At 40.2% G+C, this 17,657-nt stretch overlaps 1 protein-coding gene across 1 annotated transcript in view; it reads left to right on the forward strand.

Moving 5' to 3' along the window:
- Window positions 1-17,657, forward strand: part of CSTPP1 (centriolar satellite-associated tubulin polyglutamylase complex regulator 1) — a 208,551-nt gene that overhangs the window by 85,982 nt on the left and 104,912 nt on the right. The window contains exon 3 of the mRNA XM_068989040.1: window positions 4,687-4,817. Coding sequence (XP_068845141.1) covers window positions 4,687-4,817 — 131 coding nt within the window. The remainder of the gene's footprint in view (window positions 1-4,686; window positions 4,818-17,657) is intronic.

The raw sequence follows: 17,657 nt of genomic DNA on the forward strand, positions 1-17,657 counted from the left end.
TGACCCCAGAGTCGGCAGCCCACCAGGCTCCCCCGTCCCTGGGATTCTCCAGGCAAGAACACTGGAGTGGGTTGCCATTTCCTTCTCCAATGTATGAACGTTAAAAGTGAAAGTGAAGTCTCTCAGTCGTGTCTGACTCTTCGCAACCCCATGGACTTCAGCCTACCAGGCTCCTCTGTCCGTGGGATTTTCCAGTCCAAGAGTACTGGAGTGGGGTGCCATCGCCTTCTCTGCCTCTCCCCTCTAGTAACCACTAATTGTTCTCAAGATTCATGACTATTAAAGAACATTTCAGTTTCGTTAAATACAGTGACAAATTAATGAGAATGTGCATTTTTATGCAGGTAGAAAACGTGTTTTGGATTAATTAACTCAAAATTCACCAAGGACCTAAACTTAAGAGCTAAAACCATGAAACTCTTAGAAGAAAACAATCCAATATCATCCTGACATTGAATTTGGCAATGGTTTCAAGGCTATGACACCAAAAACACAGAGAACAAAAGAAAAAAATAGATAAATCAGACTTCATCAAAATTAAAAGCTTTCATACATCAAAGATACTACCAAGAAAGTAAGAAGACCACCTACAGAAAGAGGGAACAGATTTGCAGCTCGCATATCTAATAAGGGATTCGCGTCCAGATTATGTAAAGACCTCTTACAACTCAACAACAATAAAAAATAAACAAGGCAATTCAAAACAAAAGGACAAAGAGCTTAAATAACCGTTTCTCCAAAGAAGATATACAGATGGCTAATAAGCACATGAAAAGATGTTCAGCATCATTAGGCATTAGGGAAGTGCAAATCAATACCAGAGCGAGATACCACTCTACACCTGCTAAGAGGGTGATTAAAAAAAGAGGTGGCAGGATCACTGATGTTGATAAAAATATGGAGAAACTGAAAGTCTTGAGCACTGCTGGTGAGGGTGTGAAACGGTGCTAGCCGTTGTGGAAAACAGTTTGGTGGTTTCTCAAAACATTAAACGTAGAACTACTCTTTGAGGCAGACTTCTTGGCATAGATGCAAAAGAATGGAAAGCAGGGACGTGAACAGATACTTATACACCCAAGATCATAGCCACATTTTCCACAGCAGTCAAAAGGTAGAAACAACCCAAGTGTCCATTGACAAATGAGTGGACAGACAAAATGTGGTATATACCTGCGGTAGAATACTATTCAGCCTCAAAATGGAATGAAATTTGATGTCTCCCACAACATGGATGGACCTTGAAAACACACTTAGTGGAAGATCCAGAAACAGAAGGACAAGTATGATTTCATTTAAATGAGGCGCCTAAAATAGGCCAATTCATAGAGACAGAACGTTGACTAGAGGCTACCAGAATCTAGGAGAAGAATAGAAGCAAGAAGTCAGTTTTTTAAATGGATATAAAGTTTTAATTAGGGATGATGAAAAAATTGGGGGTATAGAGAGTGACGATGGTTACACAGGATTGTGAATATGCTTAATGCTACTGAATTGTACACTTTACAATGTTTAAAATGAGAAGTATTATCAGTGGTTAAAATGATAAATATTAATATTTTTATCTTACCATAATAAAAAAGTTTTTCAATTTAAAAAAGGTAGAATTCAAATTCTAGAAAATAATACCCAAAGATTAGAAGAGTGCTAGTAAGTGCACCTTTTGGCCCTAGTTTTGATAAAGATGATTAATTCTATATTTAAAAAATGTTCAGCTAAATATGTATATTAAATTTAAGAGAAATACTAAAAGATTACAGATTCTGTCATAGCTTCCAAACTAATGGTATGGGTGATGTTTCTTAAAAACTTGACTAGCACACCAAAAAGTAGGAAAAGAGGTGAGGAAAGTCAAAGAATAACAGTTCACAGAAAAGACAAAATAAGATGGCAGAGATTAATCAAATATTTATTTTAAAAACTCACCAAAATACATAGAATGTAAAATGGGTAAAAAAACAAAATCCGAGTATTTACCTTCTTAAAATTAGCGAAAAGATTGAAATTGAGAGCATGGAAAAAATATGCCAGGCAAATACCAATCAGAAAAAAAGTGCTAGTATTGCAGAATTACAACACTAATATCAGACCAAAGTCCTGGGCTTTTAAAAAGATCGTAGAAAATAAATTAATTAATTAATTAATAAAAAGATCTAGAATGTTGACTTTCAGTATCACTAGTGTGGCTGGCTACAAACATAAATCCTGATGCTTTCTTCCTGGTATCATTCATCTGTTTTTTTCTTATCTTTCTTAAGCCATATCTACTACATGTTAGGTAATGCAATGGAGACAAAGATGAGTACAAACTCATTGATTACTGTATAGAATGTAATAGAGGGTATAAATCCAGTCACTTTAAAACAAGGCAGCAAATTGTGAGTATCATCAAGAGAGTTGTAAGTGATGTATGATGGGAACTGGCTGTGGTGGTGGAATCAGGAAAAGACTTCATGCACATGGTATTTGAGATGGTCCTAAAAGATTGGATAGAATTTAAGAGGTGGGGGTGGTAGGAAAAAGATATTTCAGGTTGAAGAAAAACAGTGAAGTTTGGAGTAATTGGGTGTTTTCTGCTTTTTCTTTACAGCCATCTTATCTGAAAGAATTTCGCTGGCTGTGTTAAGGTTGTCTGTTAACTCCTTAGGTAGTGATTATGATCTCCATACTGATCAGCTGCCTCGCTAATTCCCGCTTCCTTTTATTTTTAATTAAATGTGAGTTTTATTGGTATGAATTATCTAAAGATGGTAGTGTGAACACGATTCTAAATCTTTTTATATTCAATATTATCTGACTTGCCTTGTTGTATAAAATTCCTATTTTATAAGTTCTTGTGTATATTTGTATTCATCTGTAAATGAGGCTCAGCTAGATTCTTCAATGCATAAATTACTCCCTAGTTTTAAAAAAGCTATTTTTTAAAAGCTACATGAAGAATAGAATTTCACTAGTATTAGTTCCATTTTAGCCTAGACCATGACCTAGACACCAGCTTGTCTCCCTTGAGGGGTGTGCAGTATACTTTGGGACTAATTCTTTGCTGGGTAGCTTCATAAATTTAGGCTAAAATGTTGTCATTTGCTAGACTCCATTTGCTGGAAATGTGGCCTACTCCATTTACCTGTAACAGCTCATTTGCTTTATTTTTCATTTTCCTTTACTCAAGACAACAGCACTGCAAACTGCATAATTAGGTTAACACTTTAGTTGCTTTTTAAAACTCTCTCTTCTAATTCTTTGCCAGATGTTGTCCTCAAACTTCCTCATAATATCTTAGAAGTAAGAGTTCTAGGCTCGTTTTCCATAGGGAAAGAAGGGCATGTAATTTTCTTTTTCATACAGTGTTGTTAATATTAACAGAAAGAGGCTAATTTTATCCCAAGTGATAATATGCTCCATGTTAAGGACAGATTAGACACTTCCCTCTACACTTGGTCAGGGAAAAGGAAAATGGATTAGATGGCTCCTGATATTTTTTTCCTGTTCAGTACGGAGACTCGGAATATTTTCCCCCTTTAAATAAACAAATGAAAAGTGGCATTTGGAATCCCACTATCCCTCTACTGCTTGCCATCTTCAGCTAATGTCTGCTTCTCTACAAAGATTCACATATTTTCCACTCATGATTTATTTGTCAGGGACTTTAGGAGTTTTCTGGAACCAGAAGTCTGTCTTTGGTAGTGATGATTACTGGATAATTGCCTGTTCTTTGGTGGATTTTCCATTTTTAGATCACGCCAGGCTCTACAGCCTTCATTTCTTTGGCAGAAGAACCCAAAGGCAATGGAGTGTATTTTTTCCCCTTCCCCAGCCCAGCTTAAACAATGACTCACTTGGGCCCTGGGGCTTTGCTTCATACTCCCATTCAGGGGCCACTTTCTACCCTTGTTTTCCTTATTTGCCTTTAGTGTCTGTCTGGAACTTTTTGTATCTTTGGCATGTGGACTTTCCTCTAAGGTTATTGTCAGAGAGGTATACAACGCCACCCCCAAACTGGAACAGACAATCCAGTTGTGTTTCCATAAGCCGTGTTGTTCTTAAGGCACCTAACATAGGTCAGTTATTTAGCCGCTCAGTCGTGTCCCACTCTTTTGCAACCCCATAGGCTGTAACCCGCCAGGCTCCTCTGTCCATGGGATTTCCCAGGCAAGAATAGTGGAGTGGATTGCCATTTCTTTCTCCAGATAGAGGCCAGAGAGAAAATAAAAAGAATGTCTTTAGTTTGGTTCAGTTCAGTTCAGTCGCTCAGTCGTGTCCGACTCTGCGACCCCATGAATCGCGGCACGCCAGGCCAGGAAACATAACTTCAGATGGGGTAGAGGGAGACGTGTTCTCCAAAAGGATATGAGTGCCAGCATCATCCCGCTAAAGACAAAGATTTCCCTCTATATGAGATGTTCCAACAACTGATTAAAGCTTCCTTAGTGTGTGTACACAAACGCAAACACACACACACACATATGAGGTAGCGTTCAGAGGGATCGGACTCCAAGAGTTTCCAAAGAGATATAGTTACGTGGAGAGAATTCCTCATAGAGCGGCTTGGTCTAAGCTGTAGTCCAGAGTTTTGTTGGAGAAAAGGTTTTTCTCCAGGCAGTTGTTCTATATCTTCTTGACTTTTGATTCTAATTCCAGTCTTCTGTAACTATCCATCCAGTGATGGTTTCTTGCTTTTTCTCTTTGCAGTTTTAACAGCGTATGTCAGGGAACTCATATTCTTTTCCGGGAATTCAGCTTCATCCAAGCCACCCCTCACAACAGGGCATCATTCCTACGGGCCTTCTGGAGATGCTTCCGAACAGTAGGCAAAAATGGTGGTAAGTCTTCCTGAATTCTTTTCTAGCCTTCCTTTATTCCCTCTAAACTTCTTTCTCTTTGCTCAGCATGCTCTTCAAGGCTCTCGGAACACGTTCCTTTTAAGGAGCTGTCTGTCTGTTTCAGAGACACTGCTGTCAGCAATACCATCACCATCACTGACGATACTTGTTAACATCCAAGTGTAGCTTCATGTGCAGTAATTCATTTAATCTTCACAGCGTCTCTCTCTGGTAGATACTGTAATTCCTGTTTTACAACAAATGAAACTGAAGATCAGTTTGCATGTTGTTGGTTCTGCATCTTTTGATTATAACCCAAGGAAAATATTAAGAAAAATGCTGATTGAAAATGTCTTATATTGATTGAGACCTTTGGTGAGGTGAAGTGTGAAAGACCCTTAGTGAGAGCTTATTTTTTAAAAATGACGCTAGATTAGATTCTTACATTTAGACTACTAAAATAGATTTAATTACACTTTTCAGATCTAGACTATACCAAAACGTTTGTTCACATCTGTTTTCAAGGATCTGTTTTTATTCCTATTTTCATATTATGTGCTTTTCCAAATAAGTATTGAATGCCTTTAAGACAGTTTCTATAGGAATGCTAACTTAAAGTAGAGAGTAAGGCCAAAACGATTTCCTCATTCGTTCAACAAGTATTTCTGGTAAACTTGCCATGTGCCCCGCTCTGGGGTTACAGTAAGTAAATAGGTATGCTCCCTGCTTTTATTGAATTTGCAAGATTTCCTACCCTGATCGAGTTGATGTTATTGCTCTTTTATATATAGACACTGAGACTTTTTTGCTAAATCTCTTTCTGCCTGTTTTCTTATTAGATCATGTCACTATCCTAAGAAATAGATAAGGTAGATATTATTGTGCCCATTTTATAAAGTGTGAAATTGTATAACTTGCAAAAGGATTTCACAGTAGCAAAGACAGAAATAGAACTCAGATTTACTGGTACTCTATTTCTACTGGTACTCTTTGCGACCCCATGGACAGTAGCCTGCACCAGGCTTCTCCATCCATGGGATTTTCTAGGCAAGAGTACTGGAATGGGTTGCCATTTCCTTCTCCAGAGAATCTTCCCGACCCAGGGATCGAACCCAGGCCTCCCACATTGATAGACAGACGCTTTACCGTCTAAGCCACCAGGGGACCTCTATTTCTACTACTGACATGTAACTCCAGAGATCATCCATCTCAATTACACTCTCATGCCAGTGTCCTGAGAATAGCATCATCTTCTTTACAAATGACCAGTAGGCAGAAATCAATGTGAATGAAATTTTAAGTGAACTAGCTCAGAAACACTATCTCATTGATCTTCACATAAGCTGGGAGCTATGAGGGTATCGATGAATTTTGTACTATTTCATCTTTCCTATCTTTCTAGAACCTATCTTTCCTAATCCTTTCTCTGTCCCTTAACTAGTCAGCAAACATATATTGAACACTCCCTATATTGAAGAATGGTGCATATAGCTAGAGTTGGTTTGTGACATAGCACAGGAAGATAACTATGGAAGACAGTCCTCAGATATCCTTAATTCTTCTCATGATTTATGGATCCGTGGAGCAGTGGACTATAAACAGGTGTTCTTCTCTTTATCTTTTTTATGTGTGTGCATGCTCAGTTGCTTCAGTCGTGTCCAACTCTTTGGGACCCCAGAGACTGTAGCCTACCAGGCTCCTCTGTCCATGGGATTCTCCAGGCAAGAATACTGGAATGGGTTGCCAGTTCCTCCTCTAGGGGATCTTCTTGACCCAGGGATCAAACCCAAATCTCCAGCATTGCAGGCAGATTCATTTACCCCTGAGCCACCAAGAAATTTGGAGAAGGAAATGGCAACCCACGCCAGTATTCTTCCCTAGAGAATCTCAGGGACAGAGGAGCCTGGTGGGCTGCCGTCTATGGGGTCGCACAGAGTCGGACACAACTGAAGCGACCTAGCAGCAGCAGCAGCATCAAGGAATGATTCATTCAGCTGCTGAAAAGAAGCGACCCCAGATTCTCCTTAATTCTCCTGTGTTCCCAAAAGGACCTAGATTTTATGCTGGATATTTATTGTCATGCTTCTTAATCAGTCTCTGATTTCTTAAACACCAAAGACAGCATTTATGTCAGGTCTTTGGTTAAATAGTTTTAATATATTCTCAGTTTCTTCCAGGAAACCGTAGAACATCATTCTGTCCCCAAATGTGTCAGTCCCCAGTTTTCAATCCAGAATGAGCAAAAACACTCAGAGGCATGGTTCCAAAGGGAAGTATTTGTTAAGCCCCATTTTTTCAATTAGAATGCCAAGCGCCTACTCAATGGAGCTGCTATTATATTGTTCTCCTGCAGATAACTTCCTTAGAACATCAAGTACATATTTTAGCATCATTGAGAGGAAACTAACTCTTCTGGGAGGTAGCAAGAGAAGCGCAGAGTTCCAGCCTCACATATCTAAAAGTGAAGCCACCTGTAGAAAAGTAAGGACCTGACTCCTTCTGGCAAGAAAAGTTTCATCCCAGGTTTTAGCAAGTCCGGAGATGCAGTGTCCTTCCTGCATGACTGAGTACTGAATGGTGCTCATTTCCCTCTGTTTGGATGTCAAATAACCTCATGAAAACTGTAGTGAATCTCTTGCTATCTAGACAACTTTAGACTCTTGGAAGCAAAAAGATCTATCAAATGTAATGAGCCTTTAACATTCGACTTCTCACTTCGGTATTTCTTTCAATACAGAAAGATTAATCTAAATTTTCCACGTCTGGCAAAGACTGAAATTCCCCTGAAGTAAACCTTTACTTCTATTTAGGGATATTGGCTCAAAGAGCTTTTGTCCACAGTTGATTTTCACAGTTTATGAGAATTTAGTTTTGAGCTCTGTGCTTTTACCAAGGAATATATGTTTTATTTAATAAAATAATGATGCTAAAGGAAGTGTCCTCCTGCTATAAACATCTAGAAAATCAGACAAAATGTCTGTAACAACTGTTTCAGACACTGGAGCAACAGTCAGTGTGGAACTGTGGTCTCTGAGAGACAGTTGCCAAGTGCCAGCACTGGGAGATCATGAGGGTCTTACTGAGTTGAGGAGACGAGGGCTGGGGTTTAGGGAGGCCGCGGCGGCCAGTATTCGCAGGGCCAGGCACTGGAGAGGAGTACGTTGCTCACTTAGCTCCAGAGAACTGCAAGGAGGTATTTGAGTCTTTGGCCACAAACTGTGCACATGTGTGGGCTGGAAAAAGACCGACCAGAAAACAGTAGGCAAGGCGATTCCTGGCGTGTTCACAAGGCTAGTTCAGAGTTCTACCAGTTGGAGTGGAGAAACCTCAACCCACACAGGGCATTGGACTGAGTCCTCAGCCACTTAAGTAAGCATCAGGCTGATCTGCAAGTAACTGCACACCAAAACAAAATTCAATACTCCTTAAAGGAATTCAACAAAATCCAGCACTCTGCAACATAAAATTCACAAAGTCTGGCATCCAACTAAAAAGTACAGGAAGCAGGAAAATATGACGCATAACCAGGAGAAAAAATAAATCAGTAGAAACACAGGCTCAGAAATGACAGAGATGGGGGACTAGCTACCTAGGACCTTTAAACAGTTAAGTCATACAGATGTACTCAAGTATGTAAAGGAAAACATGAGTATGATTAGGAGATAAATGAAAGATATTAGGAAGATCTAAATGGAATTTCTAGACATATAAAATACAGTATCAGAAATAAAAATATTGATAATAATAACAGTTAATATTTATTAAGTAGATTTATCTCATTTTTTAATCCTGTGTATTGGGTAGATACTTTCATTATCTCCTCTGCACAGAAAACGAAGCTGAGATTTTTGAAATTTAAATAACTGGTCTAGGTCACACACCTAAAAGTGTGTGATTGAGGAATGCCGAAGAAGCCAGAGAAAACTGACTACAGACAGTATTGTGTTTTTAATGTAAACGTGTAATACAGATAAGTAAATGGCAATGCTTGCCCTCAAGGAGCTCGCGTTCCGGGGGAAGACACGGAGTAGGTTAGAAGTAGTCCCCGTGCAGCGTAAGTGCTCAGTGAAGTCTGTAAGAGTCAGCGGCTGCACAGGGGAGAAATAGTCCTTCCTGCAGAGGCTAGAGAAGCTGCAGACGCTTCCTGCAGAAGTTGGAGAAGCTGAAAAGAAGTAAGGAGAATGAGGCTGGATCTTGGAATAGTAGAAGGCTGTTGAGCAAAGGAGTACATTCTAAACAGAAAACTCTTGCAGTTTTGCAAATATAACACGACACACCATGGTTCCTTTGGGAAATGGTGAGAAGTACTATGTGGCAACAGAAAATGATGCTGAATGCTTATTGTGCCAGCCACTGAACAGAAATTCTGTTCACGTATTCATTTATTTCATTCACACAACCAACTTGAGTTGGTGTGATTATTATCCCATTTCTCCTGAAGAAACTGAGAGAAGGTAAGTGACTTGCACAGGCTATACGGTTTGTAAGTAGCTCATATTCACACTTAAGTCTTCACAAAGGCCACATTTTTTTTTATTGAATTGTAGTTGATTTACAATGTTGCCTTAATTTCTGATGTACAGCAAAGTGATTCAGTTATACATACATACATACTGTTTTCCATTATGTTTCTTTTATCTTTGTTACAAGATACTGAATATAGTTCCCTGTTCTATACAATAGGATCTTGTTTATCGGTTTCATGTACAGTTGTTTATACCTACTAGTCCCAAACTTCTAATTTATCCCTCTCCCCCTCCCTTTCCCCTTTGGTAGCCAGAAGTTTGTTTTCTGTGTCTGTGAGTCTGTTTCATAAATAAGTCCGTTTGTGTCCGATTTGAGATTCCACATATAAGCGATATCGTATGGTATTTGCTTTTCCCTTTTCTGGCTGATCATCTCTAGGTCCATCCATGTTCCTGCCACCGGCATAATGTCATTCACCAAGGCCACATTCTTAACAACTCTGTTAGACTGAACATGTGCTACCCCCGGTATCAAAGGGCCCTGTGTCCTCTGAAATGCATGCTTTCTCCTAAACATGGTAGGACTCTATCAATTCATGTGATATTTTCACTTCTGACACTGGCACAAGCATGGAAAACAGGATGGAAGGTAGATGGTGAGGCTGAAGCCAGAGACCAGGTAGGAGATGGTTGTAATCAAACGGGAAGTGGCTATGGAGATGAGACGTTATTTAAGGAGTTGGTTTGACAGGACTTGCAGATGTATTGTGAGGGCAGGGTATGGGAGAGAAGAGGTGAAAATGAATGCCAGAAGCTGAAATTGTCCCAATTTCATCCCTCCTCTCCTTTTTTCCTTTCATTTTCCCTTTCACCTTTCAGGTTTTACTCTGGATTTGCTGAGGTTTTGTCTTCATTGTCTAGGTGTATTTATTCACTAAAAAAAAATTATGTGTGGCAGGCTACAGTCCCTGGAGTCACAAAAGACAAAACTTAGCGACTGAACAATGATCAGCGGTGCCTGGGATTAGACAGAAATTCTTGCTCTCATGGAGTTTGTGGTATGATAATCAGAGATTGAAAGTGAACGTGAAAGTCGCTCAGTTGTGTCCGACTCTTTGTGCTATATATATAGTCCATGGAATTCTCCAGGCCACAGTACCAGAGTGGGTAGCCTTTCCTTTCTCCAGGGGATCTTCCCAACCCAGGGATCGAACCCAGGTCTCCCGCATTGCAGGTGGATTCTTGACCACCTGAGCCACAAGGGAAGCCCAATCAGAGATTGGAGGGGACAAAAAAAATCCCTGCTTTTATAAAAGGAGTTCACATTCCTGGAATCGGGGGATCGCAGTAGGTCTTGATGACCATATGATAAAAACCTGTTACTTTTCCCCTAAAATATTGAATGGTATGGTGGGTTTAGTGATCTCAAGTGAACACACAGACGTTTCAGGCTGAGATGAAGCTTTTGGTCTGACTTCTCTGTGTAATTGCATCAAACTTCCACTTGATTCTGCTTGTCACTAATCCTCATCCTCACCACTAAAGAGCCATTCTGTGAGGATTAACGGTGCTTACTGCAGGAGAGGGGTGGCTGTCTTGTGTGAAATATTAAAGAGCATTTGCTGCTTTTGTAATTTTGTGAACAAACACAAAGTGAAGTGTGACCTCTTCACTCTGAGCTCTCCCCTCGCCCATTCTCTCCCCTTGCTCCCACCAGTTTCTTCACCTCTCGTCATTCTCCCCAGGAGCCCGAGACGGCCAGGAAATAATTTCTTCAACCTCAAGTTCCTGTTTCCTAGCTCCCATTCTACGTATTTCTTCTCTGTCCCTAACTTCCTCTCCTTTTCTCATTTTTACTTCCTTCAGAATCTTTTCTCCAGAGAGAACGCTGGTGCCGCCTGGAATCTGTCCCCTCTCTCCCTCCAGTGCCTCTCATCTGTCCCTCTCTTTGCTGTCCCCTCTTGGCTGTTCTGGTCATCTGGGGCCGTCACTCTCGGCACAGAAGCATTTCTGGAATGCTTCTGTCACCAACTCCCCTCCCACCCAAGCCTCCCCAGCCCGCTTAGGTCGCTGATCTCTCTTTATCCTTTTAGGTCTTAGTTTAAAGGTCAGCTCCTTAAAGGGGGCTTCTCTGTGACCCTTCCTCATCTGAATTAGATGACTTCATTACTCTTTTCAAATCATCCTGTAATTTTTTAGTCATCATGTATTATCGCTTCTGACTAAATATTTTTTTGCACGATCCTTTACTTAATGTACATTTCTCTCATTGTAACCTTTATGAGGCTATTCCTGACACCTAGCATATGTAAGTGATTTGTTATTTAACATGAAGGTTCACCATTTCCCGGTCACTAGACAGAGGATAGAGTATTGAATGCTTTACATTATCACCCCTTTTATTAGGGGGTAGGGTCGGCTTCAAATATCTGCTTTTCATATCTAACTTTTCAATATTGTGTAGGAGATGATTTAAAATAATAGTACCTGCTACTTATTGACCATCTGATATATGCCACACACTAAACATCATGTTCGAAGTGCCCCAGCAGCAACCGAACCCTTTCAAAGCTATACTGTAGTATAATGTCTTTTGTTTATTTATTCTTGACCATGCTGGATCTTGGTTGCTGTGCACAGGTTTTCTCTAGCCGCAGAGAGCAGGGGCTACTCTCTAGATGTGGTGCTGGGGCTTCTCACTGGGGTGGCTTCTCTCGTTGCAGAGCATGGGCTCTGGGTGCCTGGGCTTCAGTAGTTTCCGCGCGTGGCTCAGTAGTTGCGGTGCATGGGCTCAGTAGTTGCGGCGCGTGGCTCAGTAGCTGCGGCGCATGGGCTCAGTAGTTGCAGCGCGTGGCTCAGTAGTTGCTACGCGTGGGCTCAGTAGTTGCGCGTGGCCTCAGTAGTTGCGGTGCGTGGCTCAGTAGTTGCGGCGCGTGGCTCAGTAGTTGCTGCCCCCAGGCTCCAGAGCACAGGTTCAGGAGTTCCGGCTTGCCTGCTCCGTGGCATGTGGGTTCTTCCTGGACCAGGGATTGAACCCGTGTCTCCTGCATTGGCAGTCAGATTCTTTACCACCGATCCACCAGGGAAGTCCAAAAACTTAAAATAATATTCAACACCCACTGGTGCTTTTAAACAAGGATTAAAAAGATTTATGTCATGAACTGTAAGCCAGCTTTAAACGTTGGTGAGGGTCTGGTTGGCGATACTTCCTTCCCTTCTTTTGTATTCTGGTCCAGCCTTCATGCTTTGAAAGAGATCACAAACTAGTGGTCAGCTGACTATACGTGCTTTGGCCTGCAGGTATGTTTTCTTTGGTCTGCTGTGTTAAAAAAATATGTATTTTTAATTAGATGCCAACATTTAACAAAAAAGTCTCGATTCAGTTTCACTTAAAAATGCAAAGTCCTTCCAATACTGCAACCACATTCCAACAGAGAGACAGTTCGCCAGGGCGGAGGTACAGCTGCTCTCTTTAGACAGGGCATGTGGCCTCAGATTTACCACCATCCCCAGCTGCCTGGCTTCACCTGCTTACGTTTCCTGCCTGGCCTCTGTAGGCATTTGAATTTGCTATCATTACTAGAACTTCTTGGTCCCTTTATAATCACTTGAAAGGTAAAGTTACACTCTTAATTCAGAACACGGAGTTAGGATCCTATTCCTCAGCTAGATTCTTTCTCTTTTCTCCTTGTTATCATGATGTCTCTCAAAAAATTTCATAATTAGAAGGGCCCTTAGAAGTCCTCTCATCTTGAAACTAAGTCTAGGGGGGTTTAAATTTTCTCTTTTTTTATAGTAAAATATGCACAACATAAAATTTGCTATTCTAACCACTTTTGAAATTGAGAAATCTTCTTTTGGTGGTAAAATATAAGTAACCTAAAATTTACCATTTTAAGTTACAGTTCCGTGGTATTAACTATATTCACATTGTTATAAAACTATTACCAGCATCCAGCTCCTTGTCTGCATCTTCCCAAAATGAAACATTTTACCCATTAAAACATAATTCTCCGTTCTGCCCTTCTCCAGCCACTGATAACCATTGTTTTACTCTCTGTCTCTGTGTGTTTGACTATTCTAGGTGCCACATATTAGTGAAATCATACAATGTTTGTCTCTTTGTGTCTGACTTATTCCACTAAGCGTGACTTTTCCCAGTTCATCTATGTTGTAGTGAGTATCAGAATTTCACTCCTTCCTGTGGCTGAATAATATTCCACTGTGTAGAGTTCATGTTTTCTCGTTCATCTGTCGGTAGCCACTTGGGTTGTTTCCACCTTTTGGCTATTGTGAATAATGTGCGGCACAACCGAAAAAGAAAAAAGTAGTAATAGTAAATTTTTGTGTCAAAGCGAATTTTCTTGCCTAATTGGTGAGTAATCACTTTGGAGAACTCAATGAGCAATTCTCTTAGCTAGTTTAAAAACTGTATTGTTTGGAGAAAAATAAATGTATCTGTAACATCTCATACGAGTTGTCCAATAGTGTTATTTCATAAAAGATCAGATACCTCAGGGGCTGCTGTGGACTAAATTGTGTCCCCCCAGATTGATATGTTGAAGCCCTAAGCTCCAATATGACTGTGTTTGGAGGTAGGGGCTGTCAGGATGTCATTAGGATTCAGTGAGGTCATTAGGGTAGGGCTCTTCTCCAGTAGGGTTAGCATGCTTGTAGGAAGAGACGGCTGAGAGCCTGACCCCTCTCCCCCATCTAAGGAACAGTGAGAAAATGGCCTTTTACAACCAAGGACTGATTCCTCACTAGAACTGACCCTGCTGGCTCCTCGGTCTTGGACTTCTAGTCTCCTCAACCGTGAGAATAAAAATTTCTGTTGTTTAAGTCACCCACTCTATGGTATTTTGTTACAGCAGCCTGAGCAGACTAATACGGAAGCTATCTTTCTACTCACAATTTTTAGACAGAAAAATTAATTTTATTTTGCATGTTGAAGCCAAATCCTGTTTTGATTCATCACTGATGTTTTATCTCATTACAACCACTAATGAGGTTGTAAGTATATTAGTCTTGTAAACGTAAATTGTGCTATTCAGTTTATTTAAAATATTAGTAAGATTTCCAAGTTGATAAACTTTAATGGATATACATAAGGCAGAAATAGGAGTAATTTTTTATTTTATTTGACTATTATTTCAACAACTTATATCAGTCAGAAAACTTCAGTGCAAAAGAATAAATTCCAGTATCACTACTGATGCATCTACAGATAACTCTGAAAGGTCTAATTTAAAAGCCTCATCCTAATAAAATTAATAGTATGTATCAATTTGTACATTATCCAATAGAGTTTTGAAAACTGCCTGCATAATGTTAACTGCTAGTGCTTATCTACACAGCATCCGATGACCCTGTAGGGCCTGTGTTTCCTATGCTCCACTATGCTACAAGTTTTTTCCTGATCCTGCTTTTCCAGTCCCGATACAAAAATGACTACATATATCGCACTTTATTTGTTAGCATGTTAACATTTAAAGACTTCTGTTTTATAGTTGTCAAGCTATGTTGTTGTTTTTGTTAAGTCGCTTCAGTTGTGTCTGACTCTATGCGACCCCATAGACGGCAGCCCACCAGGCTCCCCCATCCCTGGGATTCTCCAGGCAAGAACACTGGAGTGGGTTACCATTTCCTTCTCCAATGCATGAAAGCGAAAAGTGAAAGTGAAGTCGCTCAGTCATGTCCGACTCTTCGCGACCCCATGGACTGCAGCCCACCAGGCTCCTCCACCCATGGGATTTTCCAGGCAAGAGTGCTGGAGTGGGGTGCCGTCGCCTTCTCCATCAAGCCATGTTATGGAATAATAGATCTACTTCATTTGGTTCCGTGACCGCACTATATAGGAACAAGGAGAGGGTGGTAACATCTGTACTCTCATCCGGTGGAACTGAAGATTTTATGTAATCATAGCCTTTATACTAATGTAGTCCTGGGTTGAAACGAAAAGGAAAAGACCAGAGCAGATGAAAAGCTTCCCCCTCAGTGGCACGTCTACCAGTGTGCCATCTACACATACATTTATGGAGAAGCTCCAGGAGGAGTTAACCTGAGAGCGCAGGTTGGTGGAGCCCATATCTAAAAATTTGCTACTAACCTATTCAGTGTACATCTTGTTTTTCTTATAAATTTTAAAGAAAGGCATATTTTTTAACAAGAAAAGTATTAACATTAAACATCTGTAGAACCTTACAAGTGTCTCTATAAAAGCTCTAGTCTCCTGGTTTAAGTATCCTGCTTCCATGGCTGACTCATGTCAATGTGTGGCAAAAACCACTAGCCTCCAATTAAAATAAATAAATTAATTTTTTAAAGAAAAATAAATAAATAAATAAATAAAAACTGCTTGCATGCATCCCCTATCACACAGGTATAAATTGAAGCCTCAAGTCTCCCAGTCTTCTGACTGTCACCAAGTGATCTTGCCATTAGCATCAAGTTCTCTCTCCCTGGTGCTTAATGAACACATATATATTTTATGTCATTCAGTCTCTGAGGTCAGTGTATAACTTCCTAGCCCAGAATGTGATCAAATGAGTTAAGGTTTAAGAATGCATCGCAATTATATGTGATTTTCTATCTTCTTTCATTGCCTTAACAGATGGAGGAAAGTTTCTTTAAGTTCCATTTTGCCTGTCTTCAAGAGAAAAAAGTTATTCCATCTTTTATTTGAAATTAAAAAATCATGATTCTTGTTACTGAGGGAAGTATGGTACTTGTGTTACTGCATATTTCATGCTTTGAAGGACATAAGCAGAATTTGCAAGTTCTTTGAGAATACAACTAAAGGTTTTGTTTTGTTTTTTTTTAATTAGGCTAAAAAGTGAGACTTTACCATGGGATGTTATTAAACCCATTCTCTACAGCAGATCTACCCCAAAACCAAATGGAACCTCTGACGCTTCTGAAATCTCTTGCTCTCATGATTCAGTTAGAAACAAAAGTAAATGACTAAATCAAAGTTTACACACTGTGAGTCAAAGTAAAGCCACCTTAGGTTAAAGATGTCAGTTTAATAAAGCATACTCAAATTCGGTTGTTTTGGTGGGTTTTAAGCTGGAAGTGTATAAAAGCAAGTGTAAGTAGTGTTGAAAATTTAATCTTTTCCAGTTTTATTTTGCTTGGCATAACCTGCTCTTCCTTCCCACTGCCGCCACCTGACCCTAATTTAGAGCCCTAACTAACCACATCGGAGAGGTTGTCAAACAGACAGATTCCTTGATCCCGTCTCCAACCTACTGAATCAGAGTCAGCAGGGGAGGGACCTGGGAATTTATTTTTTAACAAGCATTTCAGGTGATTCTTAAAATCACTCAAGTGTGCGAAGTATTGAATAATTTCTTAACTTTTTTTCCTTTTGCTTCAGTCCTTGCTCTACATCAGCAATTTTTAAGCCGGGTTGCATGTCAAGTTCACCAAGGGAGTTTTTAAAAACTGCTGGTGCCCAGGCCCCATCCCAGAGTGATTTAATCAGAATCTTATGGTTTGGGACCTATGCTTTTTTTTTTTTTTGAAATAAGTAAAAGAAATTTTATTGCAGTGCAGCATTTAGAGAAAAGTGCAAAATAATAAATGTACAGCTTAATGGAGTTCTTAAAAACAAACATACTCAAGTGATGTCCCTCCAGATAAAGACAGAGGACATTGCCAGCACCCCAGCGGTCTCTCCCAGGTCCCCCTCGTCATGAATCCCCTCTAGGTCACCGCTAGTCTGACATTTATCACCATAAACCAGACGTGTCTGATCTTGAACTTTAAGTAGCAAGAATCATAGAACACAGAACGCTGTTCAGGGTCTGGCTTCTTTTGCTCAACATCATACTTCCGATTTGCTGTTGGATTTAGCTGTAGTTTGTTCTTTTTTATTGGTGTACAGAATTCCGTTTTATTTAAACCACAGTTTTTTTTTATCCCTTCTGCAGTTTGGTGGCATTTGGGTTGTTTTCAGTTTCATGCTAGTACAGTGTGACTCTAAACATACTTCTGTATGTCTCTTGGTACCCAGATTTCTGTTTAGGTATGTACTTAGGCGTGGAATTGCTGGGAATGTGTCTGTTCAGCTTCAGCATATATTCCCAGGTTTCCAAAATGATTGTACCATTTTCCACATTTTACTGTAGCTTGTGAAGAGTTCCTGTTGCCCTGGAACTTTTAGTGGGGCCCATGCATTTTCAAAGCTCTGCAGGTGATCGTGATACACGCTGAAGCTTGAGAACTACTGCGAGACCTTGTATAAATACAGCTCTCTAAAGCACAGCCCTGGAAATGTGAATCCCATTACATTACATCCAGACCAGATCTAACCTTTCCACCCAGCACCTTCCTACTCACAGCTGACGCTCACCACACGCGGCCATTCACT

This window comes from Capricornis sumatraensis, chromosome 16 (genome assembly GCF_032405125.1).
Source record: "Capricornis sumatraensis isolate serow.1 chromosome 16, serow.2, whole genome shotgun sequence".
Classification (NCBI taxonomy): Eukaryota; Metazoa; Chordata; class Mammalia; order Artiodactyla; family Bovidae; genus Capricornis; species Capricornis sumatraensis.